The 17,380-nt window shown below is 42.0% G+C and overlaps 1 protein-coding gene across 2 annotated transcripts in view; it reads left to right on the top strand.

Moving 5' to 3' along the window:
• Window positions 1-17,380, top strand: part of KIF26B (kinesin family member 26B) — a 403,870-nt gene that overhangs the window by 148,591 nt on the left and 237,899 nt on the right. For both annotated transcript variants that reach the window (XM_024210254.2, XM_024210253.2), the window contains exon 4: window positions 11,465-11,631. In XM_024210254.2, the coding sequence (XP_024066022.1) occupies window positions 11,465-11,631 (167 nt within the window). The remainder of the gene's footprint in view (window positions 1-11,464; window positions 11,632-17,380) is intronic.

The following is a 17,380-nucleotide window of genomic DNA, read 5'->3' as shown; positions in this document are numbered from 1 at the left end:
AACGTTCTTGTGTATTAAACATGAAAAGAATCCAAGCTGGGGAAAACTGGTGACGTTCCTTCACTGTTCTTTAGAGTAATGCAGTCCAATAGAATGAAAAATTCTTCCCTGGTGTGTCTGTTTAGTTGCAGTGTGTATCTGTTTCTATAAAATACTGAAAATGCAGAATAATAATTTTTTCTCTCCTCCTCCCACTCCCTTCTTCATGGCAGAACTTTGTCATATTTTTTTGAAGTAAAGACTAATGATCCAGTTTAGATGTCTCAGTATGAAGAAGTACTTTATATTGCTTATTATAGATAGAAAGAGGTTGCTTTCTGGGTCAATAATGCCATTTAAGTTAAGCCCACATGCTGACACACTCTGGTAGCTTCAAGTGCTGTTCCTGTCAGAAGAGAAGTGAAAGGTCAATGGTTTACAGATTGCTGCTGGTGATGTGGTAGCAGCTACAGTAAGATTTGAACTTCTTACAATGTCTTGACATGACTGGTAGGATAGTAACTGATCAGCAAAATGAAAGTTTGCCTAAGTTATAACAAATATTTTGTCCTAGTTCACCATTAACCTAAAAAATTGTGCTTCAGCTGCAGAACAGACCTGCCCCAACTTTCAGATTGCTCACATGTCCATGTAGACACACACACACAGATGTACACATTCTTTCACTCTCACCCACACACATCTTACATTGCTACCACAGTTGTTAACTTAGTGCGTTTAGCACTGCTACTCTGGCTGTAGCTGTTGATGTCTGAAAAGTACCTGGCACAACAAAGGGATTAAATGTAATCACTGAATCTGGAAGTGTGAAATACATGTTTAAACTGAACAACACAAAAGAATGTCCTGTTGCAAATCTGGCAGCAAATAAAAGTTGGATTTTAAAAAAAACACAACAATTTCCATCTGTACGATTTATGACGTAGCAGCAGGAAATACAGGTAATTAAGAGAATTAACATCTTTCATAAATTCGCCATTTTAAAAGAGGTATTTTATGAAGGTTGGAGGCAAACTCCAGGGATGGGAAGCCATTTTATTGCACTGCCATGTTGTTGGCAGTTGTTGCTAGTATTAATACCCATCCCCATCCCCATGGAATAATTTGGAAGAAACTCCATGTGGGGAACCTCATGCACTTTCTCTCCCTCAAACCTTCTATAGTGGCATTTTCTGAGGGAGGGGGCAATTGGGCCTAGGCTGTTTAAACAGGATCAGCTTACTCACAAATGGCCTGATCATGGTCCAGTTCTGGGGAGCCATACAGGGTGTAAGAGGGAGTAAGACCTCCCCCCTGACCCCTGTGCAGCCTTTTTGCAGTTACTGCTGCAGGCGTAAGGGTGAATTGAGGGGGTGGGGAATCCGCTAATTCTACCCCTTCTCCCACTCTGCACAAGAATGGTCAGTCTTAACTCCACCCTGTAATGTGCCAGCCAGCACAGTAGCAGATTATTATCCCCAGGGAGGGAGTCAATGGGGAATAGTGAAAGAATTGTGGTTCACAGAAGACAGATTCCTTCCCCGAGTTACCCCTCTGGTGGCACAGCTATGCATCTCCCCTCACACTGGGCTAACAGCAAATGCTTAATCTAACCCTAAATTTTCTTTTTCTTGGCTTTCTGTAACCTGCCAAACAGCTTGCACATCTTAGTTATGAGGCTTTCAGGGTTCATTCTGACCCCAGGGGAATTTGCCTGTCTGAAGAGTTCCCTGGCATTCAAAAAGGGTTAGTTTATCTGCATAGGGATATGTTATCCTGTGACTTGCTTTCTCTGGGAGAAATCCTCATGATCGCTGGTAGACAGTAGGAGAAATGCAAGAGTGCTAAGAGAGGTTAGATGCAGAGTCCCTGAATGTTTCTTGTAACACTAGATAATCCTCACTTTTATGAAAAGTGGGTCAGTAATAAAATGAGGGCAGCCACGCTTTAAGGATGTTGCAGCAGTTCTAGTAGAAGCCACATTTTTCCTGGCCACTTTGATTTAAAATGGATCATTGCATACTTGGACCTGCAGCTTCCACATGAGCGCAGGTGCATCCCCCAGGGGGGACACATTTCCTCTCCCTGAATGTTTGACTATCCTGTGAATGTTCCCCTTAGAAATGCTGCAGGGCTTGTGGTTTCCCCATATCCTTTACCTTTTTAAATGTAATTGCTCCTCTGCTCAAGAGGCACCTTTATAGGAAACGGGACTCAGCTATAGACCATGTAATAGGACCTTGTGAGGCAGATTTGATCTGTACTTTGTCTGCCTTGGTATACTGCTTCTCTGTATACTTAGAGTTCTGTTTCTTCAATGGACTACATAGTTCAGGGGGGCACTGGCAATTTGAAAGAACAGAAAGCATAACAAGGCCAGATAAAAACACATATCTCCCAAAAGTCTAAGTGATTGAAGAAGCTTAGGGATACACCCGCCTATGTTTATTAAATTGTTTTCTGTGGGGATTTTACTGCTCAAGTGAAGGAGCCATTGGCAGAGGCTTGATGGGGCAGATTTCCTGTTTGTAATAAAGCTTTGATTGTTGCCAGAAACCCCCCCCCCCCCACACACACACACAATTCTTATTGAATATTTCTTTTGAAGAGAGGAAGGTTAAAATGTGGACTACAAATGTTCAGGTCCAGGCACTGCCATTGCCCTGCAAATGAAGTTCAAACGTTAGGAAAAGAATGAGCGCTATTGAGTGAATGGGTGAAAGGAGGAGGGAAGGAGGCCAATTGGCTGAGTAAGTGGTGCAGTTGTTTGCCTTTCACAAGGAAACCATGGAAAGATTAAAAATCCCTTCAAAAATACTGCACCCTAATTCAGGAGATACCATTCTTAGGAGCCAGGAATCAGAGGAAAATGGCTTGGAGTTGAGGTGAATTCAAGGTTACTGGGATGTAAAGCTAGGTGGTAGTGTGCGCTTCCCTGCTGCTGTCAAGTATGCCACTTGTACCTCCCAGCACTTTAGGAGGATTCACCCTCATGGGAGGGATGCTTACACTGGGTGAGGGTGGCTTTAATTTGCAGTTGTGCCTCCACAGAGGCTGAGGGGTGCGCTCAATCTGTAGCTGCTGTCGTATAAGGATGTAGGGTGTGACTGCAGAGACCACAGGCCATTCTCTATTTTGGAAGGTAGGGTTCTGGATTGCAGAGTGGCAGGCTGCAGTCAGCACCAGACATTGGTTGCTGTTGTTAGTTATGTAATGTTTAAATAAAAACATGTTGTGCTATATACAAGCTCCCTGTCCTTTAATAAGGAGAATAACACATACTCCTCATCCTTGCCACCCTTGTGATGCCCCACTTTGGCCAGGACCACCCACACTCTGAGCTGCGCTGACTCTCTTTGGCTACTTGACAATAGTGTAGGTTGCAGTATCCCTCATGGAGGATTTTCCACTCCCCTGGACCCACTGTTCTGGATGATGCTGGCTGAAGCTGGAGTAAACCAGGGATAAATCTAGCTCCATGACCATCTCCAAAGTGTCTGTTTATTTCCTTACGGTGTAATAGGGAAACCAATGAATCACTGTTTTCTTCACCAGGCAGTACACAATATGTCTACATGAAACATACCAGACAAGGAGCAGAATCCAGCAGATAGTGTGTAATGTGAGTTTTCAGTCCAGGAGCACATGGCCCCTACCTATCAAAGGAATGTATTCTGAGGGGAACTCATGTCTAGCAGCTACTCACTTTACACTTGGCTTCTGCATCAATAGTGAATTGTCGTAGCCAAGGACCTCAAGCTGTCATTGTTTAATACACCATTGCAGGAGGGAAAAAAATCTAGCCTAGTGACCCTGGGTAAAGCCATGGTACCGTAGGCTACAACAATCCCTTCAACTGCGGCTGCTTATTATTTAGTCCCTAAATTCTTTCCCCTGTGAGTTATTATTGCCTAAGTCTAAATAAAAGCCGGGGCTGCCATCTGGCTGTGTTAAGTGGCTTGAGACAGAAACATAATGCAGTGTGAGTTCTTGGTGCTCTGTAGTACGTATAGGGGTTTGAAAGGTCACTTCTCCCTCAATGGCCTCAAATTACAACCCCCATTTTACTTTGATAAATGATGGTCTTTCTGGGAAAAGGGGTTGCTCCTCCTTTTCACCCTGTACCCTGAAGTACCAACTTTATTTTGATAGTTGGGTGAATAGCAGAGTATGGCCCTGTCCTAGGCTCTCCTGAACTAATGACTCATGAAGAAAGCTCATCTGATTTTTACTACATTAAATTAATATTCAGATCAAAAGGGCTACGTTGGCTTTAAAATCACCAAATGTATCCTGGCTCAACAACAGGTACTTTCAGAGTTAGGAACATGGCCAGGCTTCTTGGGTTACAGCAAGGGACATCCTTCCTCCCTGTCCCAATTTCACCCAGAGCGGTCACTGGAAGAAGAAGCCGGTTCTTTTTATCTTGCCTACTAGGTTCTGATTGGCTTCTGTCTGCTCCCAGCCCTTCTAGCTGCTGGAGGACCAATCCTTGATTCTGCTTGCTGCTGATCCTGAGTGGCCTTTTTGGCAGTTCTTGGAGGACTGAACTTGGTGCTTTTCTTCCCAAAATGACACCACCTTTGGGCAGGGTGTGCCAAGTTAGCAGGGCTTTTGCCTTCAATCTCAAAAGTCTCAGCAAGCGGCTTGCAGCTGGGGAAAATTGCTTAGATCAAGTCTGAGAGGAGGTCCAATAGTTTGTATACCCCTGAGAAGGGCAGTTTTCCCTCTTCTCCCTTTGGAGCGGAGTATCAGCATTTCCTGCATAGAGCTGAAAAGCAGACATTCTGTTACCTAGGAAGTGAGTAATTGAGGTGTAATTGAAAGTGTATTATAAGCCCTGGTCCTGCCATGTTAGAAGTTACTTGCTTTACATATCTTGCTAGGCTTGATTTGTCCAAGGCTGCTATTAAATTATTGTTATGCTAAATCATTAAAACTTAAAAAATACTGATTATTATTTTTAAGCACGTGAAAAAATCAAATAAGGCAAGTTCTTTAAATGAAAACTAAAATGTTTCAGGTTGAATCAGTGATGAAAGATTGGAATTGATTTTAGCAATTAGATTTATTGCATCATGAGTTGTATCTTCACTGACAGTTCCATTATGTTGCTTCATTCATGGGTCTGGGCAGGATGGAGACAGGAGAAGAACAAATATTCCATATTTATACTGCTTTTTGGAACAGCTAAAAAGGGGAAATGGCTTCATATTTGAAGGGTTAAGGGTCCTCTTAGAAGTGTCAATAAAGATGTGATCAGAAACCAAGTTTCACTCCCAAAAGATTTGAGGGAAACCAAAAGGCTGATTTTATTGTGTTTCACCTAAAAATACTGCCTTGGGCTTTTATAGTAGATAATACATGCTGTGATTGCTTTTCATTACTTTTATGAAGCATGATGGAGATAATAAAACAAAAGTAAGGCTACTAAACTTCCTTCCAAAATATTTATGATGCTCGTGGTGTATAGGGAGTTTGGGTAAGGTGTCCTTTAAATATAACCTCGTTATCTAGTCATCTTTTAGAGTGATCTCTTTTAGAAGAAGAATTCCTTTCTTTCTGAAATGCTAAGCCAGACAGGCATTTCCTTAAGGTTTAATATTGGATGGAAACCTCTATGCTGTTTTGAAAGAAATAATAGATTACGCAGGAAAAGTGTATGTGTGTGTGAGAGAGCGAGAGATTTCTATTATCATCTTCCTGTGGCTAGCAATCTTATCTCTTCCATGATTAGAAGGATCTATCACTGAATACTGCAGATTGTGTCAAATAGCCTTCAGTAACAGGTTTTTAGCTTAAATTCAGTATCTCAGACACTGATAGTCTGTGCATCTAATTTGTTAAGTAGTTGCTGAATTTAACTAGATTTAATGGTGGCCCCCAAATGTTCTGCTTCCCTCCAAAACAAGGCAAACTTCAGCCATGACATAAGTAATAATATTTTGCTTTTCTGCAGCACCTTCCAGTTGAAGAGCTCAACTGAATGCTTTACAAACATTAATGAATTGCACCCTACTATGTAAATACTATTAACCTCATTCTACAAATGGAGAAACTTAGATGCCCTGAGGTTTAGTTAATAGGAGGTAGGGATAGAACCCTGGCCAGCTAACATCAAGTTCTGTGGTTAAACTACAAGACCACGTTTTTTTCTCCTAAAGTAGAGAATTTAAATCATGATCTATCACCAGCCATTGCTGTACACTCTGAGGATGTGGCAAAAAAGGAGATGGAGGGAAGTGTCTCATTTTTATAACAGAACAACAAATGGGACTTGAGGAGCGACATATGTTTTGTCCCACATACACTCAGAAGCTTTTGTTGTAGCATGAAAGCCTGCATTGTTCCATGCTTTGTCTTTTGCTGCTGATCAAGGAAGTGATGTGCTGCCAATATTTTAACAAAAGACTTTCTCAAAATGTGTCCTATTGACTTGTGTTAAACCATGGGTACAAGGAATGCATGTATTCGCAGAGGAGAGAGGTGAGAGAATGGGAAAATCTATTCAGGTCTTTTAATCCATAATGCTTTTTCATAACCAGTCTATAGCTGGGGGTCGGACGGCAACATCACTGAACAGCCTAATGTATATTAGGTGCACTTGCTGGGCATACTTCAATACTTTGTTCCTGAAAAATAAACTGACTGTGTTGATGCTAGATCACAGGATTTAACTTCGGGTGGGAGGGAAAGAAAATGCTGGAAGCATTACTGCAGGTGTCTGCCCTGTGAATTTTTGTTTTTTAAATATCTGACACCTCATGTTCTAAAGGCAAACTATTTTCTTCTCAAATCTATCTATCTATCTATCTATCTATCTATTAAGTCCCATATATGAATGCCAGACTTGGCAGGGATAAATTAGCACCATCTTAAGAAGAGAATGAAGTGCACCAGCGGGCAGGAAATCTGCAACTCGCTCTGTTTGATACAATAATTTTGACGAGAGTCATGTGGGATTCCTTCCACTTACCACTGTAGCCAGGTCCAATAAAGAGGAAAATGCAATAACGTTAGCTTTGAATCAGTTGTTTATAGATTCCCAGATCTGAATTACCCGTGCCCTTCCTCTCATGAATAGTCACCTTGACATCAGTGGGAATGAGTGAGGGTTGTCAAGATTGGTCTCCTAATCCAGACACAGCAGCCCGGATTCTCCGCTGGACTCTAGCCCCTTTTCACAGCTCCTGTGGTATAAAGGGGCCAGAAAGCCCAGTTCCCCAAGCTAGCAGCTTCCTGGGTACAGAGTGATCCTGTGGGTGGCATATAGGCAGCCATACTCCTGAGTGTCGGGGGAGGAGGGGTGCTCACCATGGAATGGCATGTAGGCAGCTGTGGGGTGGCACCATAAATTCAAGCCCCTCAAGAAGTGCTTGGACTTACACTGGGGGGGGCCATGTACATCCCCAGCAAGATCCAAAATTTGGGGGGCTCAAAAGTGGCATGAAACCATCTTGGCCCTTCACCACCCTTGTGCTATATATTCTGAGAGGCACAACTCAGAATCCGGCCTGGTGTTCTAGAGTTTGCTCTCCAGTTTCTGGTGGGTAGGTGGGTGGAGCTGGGATTAGCAAACTTCTACACTAGAAATACACCTCTACTCTGATATAACGCTGTCTTCGTGAGCCAAAAAATCTTACTACATTATAGGTGAAACCGCGTTATATCGAACTTGCTTTGATCCACCAGAGTGCACAGTCCCGCTCCCCCGGAGCGCTGCTTTACTGCGTTATATCCGAATTCGTGTTATATCGGGTCGCGTTATATCAGGGTAGAGGTGTAGAATGCCTGCTCTTGACAGATGTATAAATATCACCAGCCGTTTACTGGTTTGTGCAACAATTGATGAGAGGGGTATGTGCGGATAAAGGAAGGAGATCTGTTATCCACTGCCTGTCCTGCAGAATATGGTGGTAATCGTTACACAGATGTTTTGCATATGCACATTTGAACAGCAGTACCAACCTTCTAGCATGGATAAAGCACTGGACTGGGACTCAGGAGACATGTTTTGTTCCTGCCTCTGCAAATGGCAACCTGGGTGAACTTGGGCAAATCAGTTCCCTTCCTGTACCTCAGTTTTCCCCATCTGTAAACTCAGTATAATGATACTCCTTTGTGTAGTCCTTTGAGATCTACTGATGAAAAATGCTACATAAGAACTAAGTGGTGGTGGTAGTAGTAGTAGTATACTGGTGCAGTGTTACAAAAAGCTTTACTGAAAATCCTGAAAAATGGTATTAGTGTATACTTATGCATAAACAAAATACCTTTGTACTTCACAAAAGGATATTCATCTCCTCAGCTCAACTGTATTTGTATTCTCTATCCATTCCCTACATATTATGGTATCCCAGAAACTCAGATTTAATATATTTGTTATTTCCAGCTTCTTGTTGAATCCCTTTGATCAATATTTTAGTGTAAGAAAAAGTGACTTGATAAGTAGTGGCCGTTTAAGACCTTTGTTTTCATGTATTAAAAGGCACAAACGTGCTACTTGCTGATTTTGTGTGTGTGTGTGTAGGTGGGGGGACATTCTCTTTTTATGTCTTTTCAAAGTCACCTTATGTCTACCCAGTGAGTATCTGAGCATTTTTTAGTCCTGGTCTGAGGAACATGGGCTCACTTCCCTGTTTTTAAAAATGGACTGAAGCCAGTATACAAAATGTCCAATCAGATTTTGAAGAGGCATGAGGTCATACCCTCCAGAAAGCATCCAGAATCGGTTTGATACTTTTTATTTCTAACATTTTTGTTGTGCTGTTAATGCTCACAGCTCTGCATTCATGTACATCCATGACCTTCCTACTCTTAGTGTCTCCACAAGTGTGGAGACTGTTTAGCTGCAGTTTATCTACAGATGAGATGAAGGGTATTTTCTGGCTGTCACAATTTTTGAGACAGTAGAATCAATATTTGTGGCACAGTTGGCTACAAGTGCATCTTGTCAGCCACACCGTCCTGCTCTTTTAGAGATCTGTTGCAGCTAAAACAAATACAAATATGTTTCACAAGCTGTGGAAATCCTTATCTGGCTCATGGAAGTGTGCGGAGAAACTACAATTTCAAATTGCAACTGAGATAAGTCAACTCATCCACTTCTTATCTTTCATCAACTCCATAATTCCTATGGGAGGATATACCAGCCCCATATCTCTTGTTGGCCTTGACTGTTGATTAATGGCAGTCTCCCTGAGTTTAGGTATGTGGGGTGGAGGATGCAAGAGAAGGTTAGGCTTAGATGTGTACTCCCATCCTCCGCTGATGACCACTCCAGCAGATGACAGCCTAGTTCTGTTGAATAATTGGGTGAGGAACTCACTCATTGCCTAGGTGGGTTTGTGAGGGCTGGGAGAAGCATGGGCTGACTGACTATTGTGTGGAACAGTTTTAGATGTCACAAGGCAGGCAGACACTTTATCGCTTTGTAGCGCGCTGGAGAGTCCTGTTTGGTTATAGTGCATGGTAGAAATGCAGGAGACATCCTGGAAGCCAGATTAAAACTATGATGTAGTAGTAATAGTAGTATAAAAATTTAAATCTTAGGCTCCAGCAATAGCCTTCTGAGAGTGCTATTCATTCCATGCACTAGATCAGCAAGACGGGGTGGGAGTGAGGGGGTCCAATATGTGGATGAGAAGATGTTGCAGCGCAACCTCTGCTGTCTACACTGGCTCCCCTTGGAATATAAAGTCAAACTCAAGATCCTTATCTTCAAGGCGTACAATTGGCTGGGCCAAGAATGTCTAAAAAGAAGGCCTAAAGTTGAGGGATGAGGTCCATCTTCTCGGGCACAATGGAATCATCCACCCTAAGGATAAAGCTTGTTTGTGCAGGGAACAGTTTTATAAGGGGTCTGTCCACGACACTAGAATGAGCTTTTGCAGGATCTAAGAACTACCACAAATCTCAGATTTTCCTTTCCAAGTGCAAAGCACACATCAGCCTCACCTTCAGTAATTAAAATACGTAGCACCACAAACATAAAATACATATTTAACAATCCCTCACATAATTCCCCCCCCTCCTCTCCACCCAGGGAGAAAGATAGGACTGCACTGGATAGTTTCTAGTCACATTGCTTAATGCAGTTCTAGAAGACACTAAGATACTATGGCGACGAGGGTGGCATAAGAACCAGAGCAGAATAGAATAGATGGACATTGGACACTAGAAAACCTTTTGTGGAAGGAAGAAGCTCTACCATAGAGGAAACCAGTTGCTAGCAATAGTTTGGGGGGGGGGGAACTATTTAAACTATTATTTGGGAGGGATCTAGCAGTGCAGAGGTGCACTCAGATAAGTATGCAAAAACTGTGATTGTGTGTGCCACAAGGAATGAAGAGAAGGGAATTTACTAAGGACTAGGAGTGTATGAGGTACAATAGAGGATTATGAAGTACTGACATAGGTCAAAGCAAAAGCAGAATTTCTGGCTAGAAACTTAAAATGAATAATAATCACACTTGTGCTGGGCTGCTCTGTAAAGGCCTGACTCAGATTCCATTGAAGTCCAAGGGAGTCTTTCATTTGATTTTAGTGGGAGCTGGATCAGGTCCTAGTCAAACAGCATCTGTTCTTCCTGGCACCTAGAAAAAATTTGCTTTTTGTCCTCTGCACGGTTACAGGCATCAGCACTCAACCCCGAGGGGCTTTAATGGGACGGAGATTTTACTGGACAAAATTTCCTCATTTGCCTTGGTAGACTTTCCATTTACATGGTACAGGACATAATGCTAACAGGAGAAAACAATCACTATAGTGGGGCATCAGGAGAGAGAAATCCAATGGTATTGAAAACCCTCTAGGAAAATCAATGAGACTTAGACTGCATGGCTATAACATTGGGTTCCAAGAGAACTAATAAATAGTCCACTTGGACCCCGAATGACACTTTCCTTCACTTCTCAGATTGTTTGGGCTGTTGTAAAAAGAACTGTCACTGGAAATACTTGATACACTAGTGCTGTTTTTTTTAACAAATGCAGATGTATGTTTTCTTTATAAATATCTTGTTACATTTCTAATATTCGCTCATCATCCAGTTCACATTTACCCTGAATAAAATGTAGGTTCTCAGTACCAGTACAGTACTCGCTGATCTTTGTGGTTGTTTTCGCTAATAAATAAGCATTGGCTCATGTTGTTGTGCCCTGCTGTGCTGAAACTGAGCAAGGATAATGGTTTCCACTTTCCCCTACAAATGGAAGGAAGACCACAGACATAATTGAAACGTACAATGTCAGGGGGTAATCTTTTATCGCATTACTTTTAATGAAAATGAGGTGAGGACTGAGACAGAATGCTGCCACGTAGCACCATGGAAGCAATAAGCTCATTCACTGAGCCGCAAAAGTGTGGCACATGTACCACTCCTCTTCCATCCCCCTCGCCCCCCCCCCAAAAAGTTAGATCACATGGCAGAGGAGTGAGGCAGCAGGCTACATCTAATGAGCCTTCTCTGTCTTTCTGTCCTCAGATCTCCCAGCTGATGACGGAGACCGGCCGAGAGGGGCTGACTGAAGCAGTGCTGAACCGCTACAATGCAGATAAACCCTCCTTGTACAGCTTCCCTGGTTCCCAGAGCACCTATGTCGCCAGCGAAACGTCAACGGGCACCTCAGTGGCGGCCTCTTTTTTTGCCAGGTAAGAGAGACTTTTCACCTGTTCTCTTCCACGGCGATTTGGAATGCCTCAATCCAGCTTAGGTATGTTGAAAGGGCTGGTGTAAATGCAACAGAAAAGGGATGATTTGGGTACCCTTCTGCACTGGAGTTTTGAGCTGCATAATTGGGATTCAGGCTGTACAGTAGGTTTTTGTATGTGCCTCACGTACTATTGCTGTATGAACATTTATTTGTTAAAAGATGAAATAGGATTACTACATTCCTCCCTGTTTGTATTGGACCATATAATCTGAGTGACCAAAATGGCCTATGTGAACGTGGGTGGCCTGGTGGAATAGAAGGATCTCAGCAGCGTACCATAGGATGGTTGGGAATAGCAAATATTGATGTATGTTGCCAATGTGATCTATACATATAGTTATTTCCACATTTTGCCAAAGGAAATGGATGCTGGATTAAACATTTAAAAAACATTTAGGGCCAGATCCTAAGCTGGTGTAAATCAGCATGGCTCCATTGACTCTGTTGACTTACCCTCGGAGAGGATCTGGTCCTCCATTTATTAAATGTGTTACAAAAGTCAAACTTAGATACATTTTAAACATATCTGTATTTAGCCACAGCTGAAATTTGTGTTGCCAACTCTAAGTACCCACTCTTTTCAACAGAGAGACTCTTCTTAACAGGCAGTATGATCTATTGCCCAGAGCATACCTATGGAGTCAGGAGACCTGGGGTCTAGTCCTATGTCTGCCACAGACTTGCTGTGTAACTTTGAGCATGTCTGTGTTTAACCTGTCTGTACTTCAGTTTCCTCTTATGTAAAATGGGGATAAATAATACTTGCTCACTTTTGTAAAGTGCTTTTGGATATTGGGTCTTTTAAAACACTATAATATTACTACTTTGGAGTTACACTTTTGACTTTTTAAAATTTTTTTGCAGAAGTTTCCTGAATAGGGAAAACACAATAACCAAGCAATTTACTGAAATGAATTGTAGAGCTGGCTGGAGAACAACAATTCTGTTTCATGGCAGCTTTTTAGGTTTGAAATTTGTTTTTGTTCCACATTGGAATGAAAATGAAACCTTTGGAAAAATTTTAGGAAAATACAATTGTGTCAAAATGTTCATTTTCAGATCAGAAAAGTCAGGTTTCTGATTCAAATTGTTCTTTGTCTGCCTTTCTCTCTGGAATTGACCAGCAAGTCCATGCTAGACCTCAGAAATCTTCGCATTTGAAAATTTAGTAGAAGTGGATATATTTCCGTGAAACATTTTGGCTCCAACAACAACAACAACAAAAATCTTCCAACCATCTCTAGTGAATTGTTAACAAGAATTGCTTAATAAATAGGCAAACGAGCTCTTAAATGAAAAGGATCCAGGCCCATCATCAGGAGTGGCAAGATTTTTGGAAACCTAAAACTCCTATTGATAGAACAGTAGATTTTTGGGCCAAATGAATCTCTGATGTTATTACATTGAAGTCTGAAGAGTAGGGTGACCAGACAGCAAGTGTGAAAAATCGGGACAGGGGGTGGGGAGGTAATAGGAGCCTATATAAGAAAAAGACCCAAAAATCAGGACTGTCCCTATAAAATCAGGACATCTGGTCACCCTACTTAAGAGTTGCATCATGGATGATTTTGTCCCTTAGTTATGAAGTGTGTTTCATTCAGGGACGGTTGAATACATTTGGATAAAATAAGAGCTCGCTTGAACCTTCACTCATAACGCAAACCAAAAACCAAACTGCTATGGAAGTTCAAAAAAGCTTTGATTTTGTGTGTGTTCTATTTTAATGCACTTCTGTAACTAGTGGATTTATTTGGGAACAGATACACAAGTAGTGAAATACTATGGGGTAAGATGAAATAGGATTAATACATTCCTTCCAACATAGCTATAGTCACTTCTTGTGAGACGTCTGAATCTCAAACGTTTGAGTGAACGTACGATGAGTATCTAAACTGAACTTCTGAACCCTTTGAACCCCCTGGAGGTCCAGCTGTTATTAATGCCATATGATTCTCTTTCTTTTTAAGGGGAAAAATATTTCAGGTTTCTGAACTTTGAAAACACTGGAGATGGAAAAAGAAATTCCTTTTACTTGATTTGTTCCTTCCCATGATGGGGGCTGTACATATTGAGCCAATGTCACTCAGTACATTTCATTTATGACAAAAGTTGGATTAAAAACAGCATTTAATAGGAACTGTTGCAGACTGCATTTACCTCAGAACTGGGAAAGCTCTTCCACTTTCCCATTATAAATGTGGTGTTGCAAAGTTGAGCATGGCAGGATGACAGTGGTCCTGCTTTGCTGTCATTTCTACTTAATCACAGGCAATTTCAGCGAGATTTGCCGAGCCTTCTTGCATGGTAATATCCAACTGGAGTGCAGATTTGGATCAGCAATTATTTTAGTAGGACTGACTTAAGTAGATTTATGAAGATGATTTGCCCCATTTGCTAAATGTTCACTGACTGTTCATGTAGAGAGGATTTATTTTCTCCAAGTAAATTTCACTGAAATGCAGGAAATTAATGAAACCCATTCAAAACCCATAGTGCAAATCATAGCCTTTAAAGTGGAGCCAGTGGAAAGTTCTTGCTAGTCTCCAGTTCATGATGTGAACTTTTGGATAGGATCTTCTTGTAAGCCAGAAATCATAGAGATGCCACATCTGTATGTTGGCTCCTTATTTTTAAAAAAGCGCACTCCGCTTGACATAAGCGGACCCATATTTGGGTACTATATAAAGACATAATATCTTCACACCATAAAGCAGTCCTGTTCTGGGCTTCCGGTTGTATCATATGGAATGATGGCTAAGACATCAACCTAAATCAAGCACACTTTGCTTTACTTATAATGAAGGGAATTCACAGCTCATGTTTTCAGAGTGTAGGGGCCTGATTTTCCCCTGCCTTGCACATGGTGTGGTCATTTACACCTGGATGGGTCTACGAAGCGACCATTAGAATGATAGCATTTTACCTCTTCCCTGCACTTTGCACAGGGGTAAATGATTCTAAGGGGCATGGTAGTGGAAAATCAGACCCACTGGTGTGCTGCAGCGTGATGACATGAAGTAGGCAGAATGCCAAGCCTTCTGTTTCTTGTTTAAAGGCGGTGCCTGGACAGAGCAGTAATTATCCACCGTGGTCAGTTGATTTGACATATGTTACTGTACAGACAGCAGTAACTCCAAGAACTGCCTGGTCAATTTCCTAACTTGAGTCTGGAGAGTAAAGGAGCTCTGTAGAAGCTGCTTTTTTAATAATCTAAATAATGACCTATTGTATTTACCCCAAATAGGTAAAATACATCTGTGACTGAATGCACCCCATATTCACACCCTACTATTGTAATATTGTAATAATCTTTGTACAGCATGTGCCTTGTGAGGTATCATTTGAAAACGAATAGCTCACTGATCAATAATATCCTGGTGAAATGTACGTAGCAATATTTATATGTAAAGTTATGAATGTAAGCTGAAATCATGACTGAAATGTGTTTACCAGACAAGTCAGGGAAGGAGGTAAACCTAGCAAACAACAACATGGAACCTCTTTCACCATGAGACTCCATGTATGTCCTCACAGTGGGAAGGAACTTTATCTTGGGGCAACTCTCAGGAAAGTGCATTTCAAAGGGTGACTGGACTACAAAAGAGAGGGACAAAAACACCTCAGAGAGTCTTTCTCTCTCTCCCTTCTCTCTTTCCCCCTCTTTCACCTAAGACGACAAAGGAACCAGCCCTTTGATTTTGGAATGGCGGGTGGGGGGAGAATCCTGGCTGGAGAGTTTGGTCAGCCCTGTTGCTGGGAACATGTGGTGAGGATTTTTCCTTGAACCGAGTCTAGTTTAATTTTTAACTACTAGAAGGTGTCTTATCTTTATTTCTTCTGTAACCATTTCTGACTTTAATACTTGTAGTTGTACTCACTTAAAATCTATTTCTTTGTAGTTAAATAAACTTGTTTTATTCTTTAAGCACAACACTGGATCAGTTCTGATTAAACTGACCTGTTTGGTAACTCCAGTTAAAGTAGGAGGCTGTTGAATATTGACCCCTTTCAAGGGTAACAGACCTTGAATATCTGAACTGTGCAGAAGAGGGCTGGACAGTGTAGACCACATGTTTGGGGGAAAATTCGGGACTGGCCGTGCGTTGGGTCACCCTGCAACTAGTAACCAAGGCTGGTGGAAGCCACAGTGTGGCTGGTGTGTTGCTGACAGGCTGCTGGCGTCATTGTTTCTAGACCAGCACTGCAGCTATACACAGATGCTCAGGGTGTGATCTACAAGTTGTTTGTGAGCGGCCCAGGTTGGAAGTTACAACAGCAAAGCATTGTGAGGCACCCAAGGTTACAGGTCATGTGGTGACACAACTGCTCACTAGTCTGGATTGCATGCTGGAATGTGACAGTCTCTCAAGGGATACTTGGATGTAAAAACTCATCCCTTTGGAGGTGAAACAAATGACTGAAATGCTTTAGGATGAAGCACATACCAGGTTAAGAACTTTTGACTGTGAAGTTTCTTGAAATTCAGGTAGAAACAAACTGTAGCAGCATTGGAGCAGGCTGAGAACAGCTGAGTTCTTATCTTTTCTGATCGTCTTAAGCAGCACTTATTATGACAGTGATATTCACTAACTTTAGCCCAGGACCAACTGCTAGCCTTGGGGACTCCTCTGAAGACTGCAATGACTCTTGGCCTTCTACAAGCCTGGAGACCTGTCAATCATCTCAATATGAGATTGTCATGTTTAATGTATATCTGATTGACAGGTCTCCAAGCCAGTTAAAAGGCCAAAACCCACATCTGCCATGAATTGTCACTTGCCAAGGTACTACAGCAACAGCTATTCCAGTGCTCATGTTAGATCCAAAATTGCCACGGGCGAGTTTGTGAATATTCTATAGTAACGAAAAGTGAAAATTGCCAAAAGTACTGTGCTGGCAAACTCAGGAAATACCAGACAGATAATGCAGATGTAAATAACGCATTCCAAACAATAGTCTTGGTCGAGGGGCTGAATTCAGTCAGAGGTACTATTCAGCTGCTAGCATCAAACATCCTTCATTTTAAGGGACAGCAATCTCAAAGTTACCTGTGTTCAATGCAAATTAGGTGTCTCTTCACTACTTACTGTTACTTCACTTGTGATGTAAATAACGTTTAATGAAACGGAGGTTCTAGGAAGAGTTGTTTACACTAAAAGAATCAATCCCACAGCATTTTAGATTTCCTGCATGAATAATGTTGGTTTTTGGTCACTCATTTTGGGTCTTTATCACACGCTGCATCTCACATGTGGCCCAGGCATGGTGGGTTGAAAGATGGGGTTAGCACCAACCTCCTACTGGGCAATGTCAACACCAACTGTGGCAGCGGAACATGCCAGGGCTGCCTCCTCAAAAACAAGCAGAAGGAAAACCACCTCCTAGTGTTGGCCTCCCTGGTCTCTTTGTGGAGTTTCCAGCAGGCCAAAGAAGCATGACAGAGCTAAGCATCAGTAAAAACCAAGCAAGACCAATCTGTTAGGACCAGCCTTCCTAACCCTTCTGTCGCCCATTGACTTCTGTGGGAATTGAGCTGGGCCTATGATGAGGGTGCGGAGGGTGGAGGGGGGGGGGAATTTCTGGGACTAATCTCTGTTCTCCTTCAGACAGAAGGCTTTATATGATCATCTGGCCTTCCCTGCTCTGCATTATATATCCAAGCTTTACATGTAGAGCTGTAGGCAACC

This window comes from Terrapene carolina, unplaced genomic scaffold, assembly GCF_002925995.2.
Source record: "Terrapene carolina triunguis isolate 2854851 unplaced genomic scaffold, T_m_triunguis-2.0 Scaffold85, whole genome shotgun sequence".
NCBI lineage: Eukaryota > Metazoa > Chordata > Testudines > Emydidae > Terrapene > Terrapene triunguis.
This window is presented reverse-complemented; position numbering and strand designations above follow the sequence as displayed.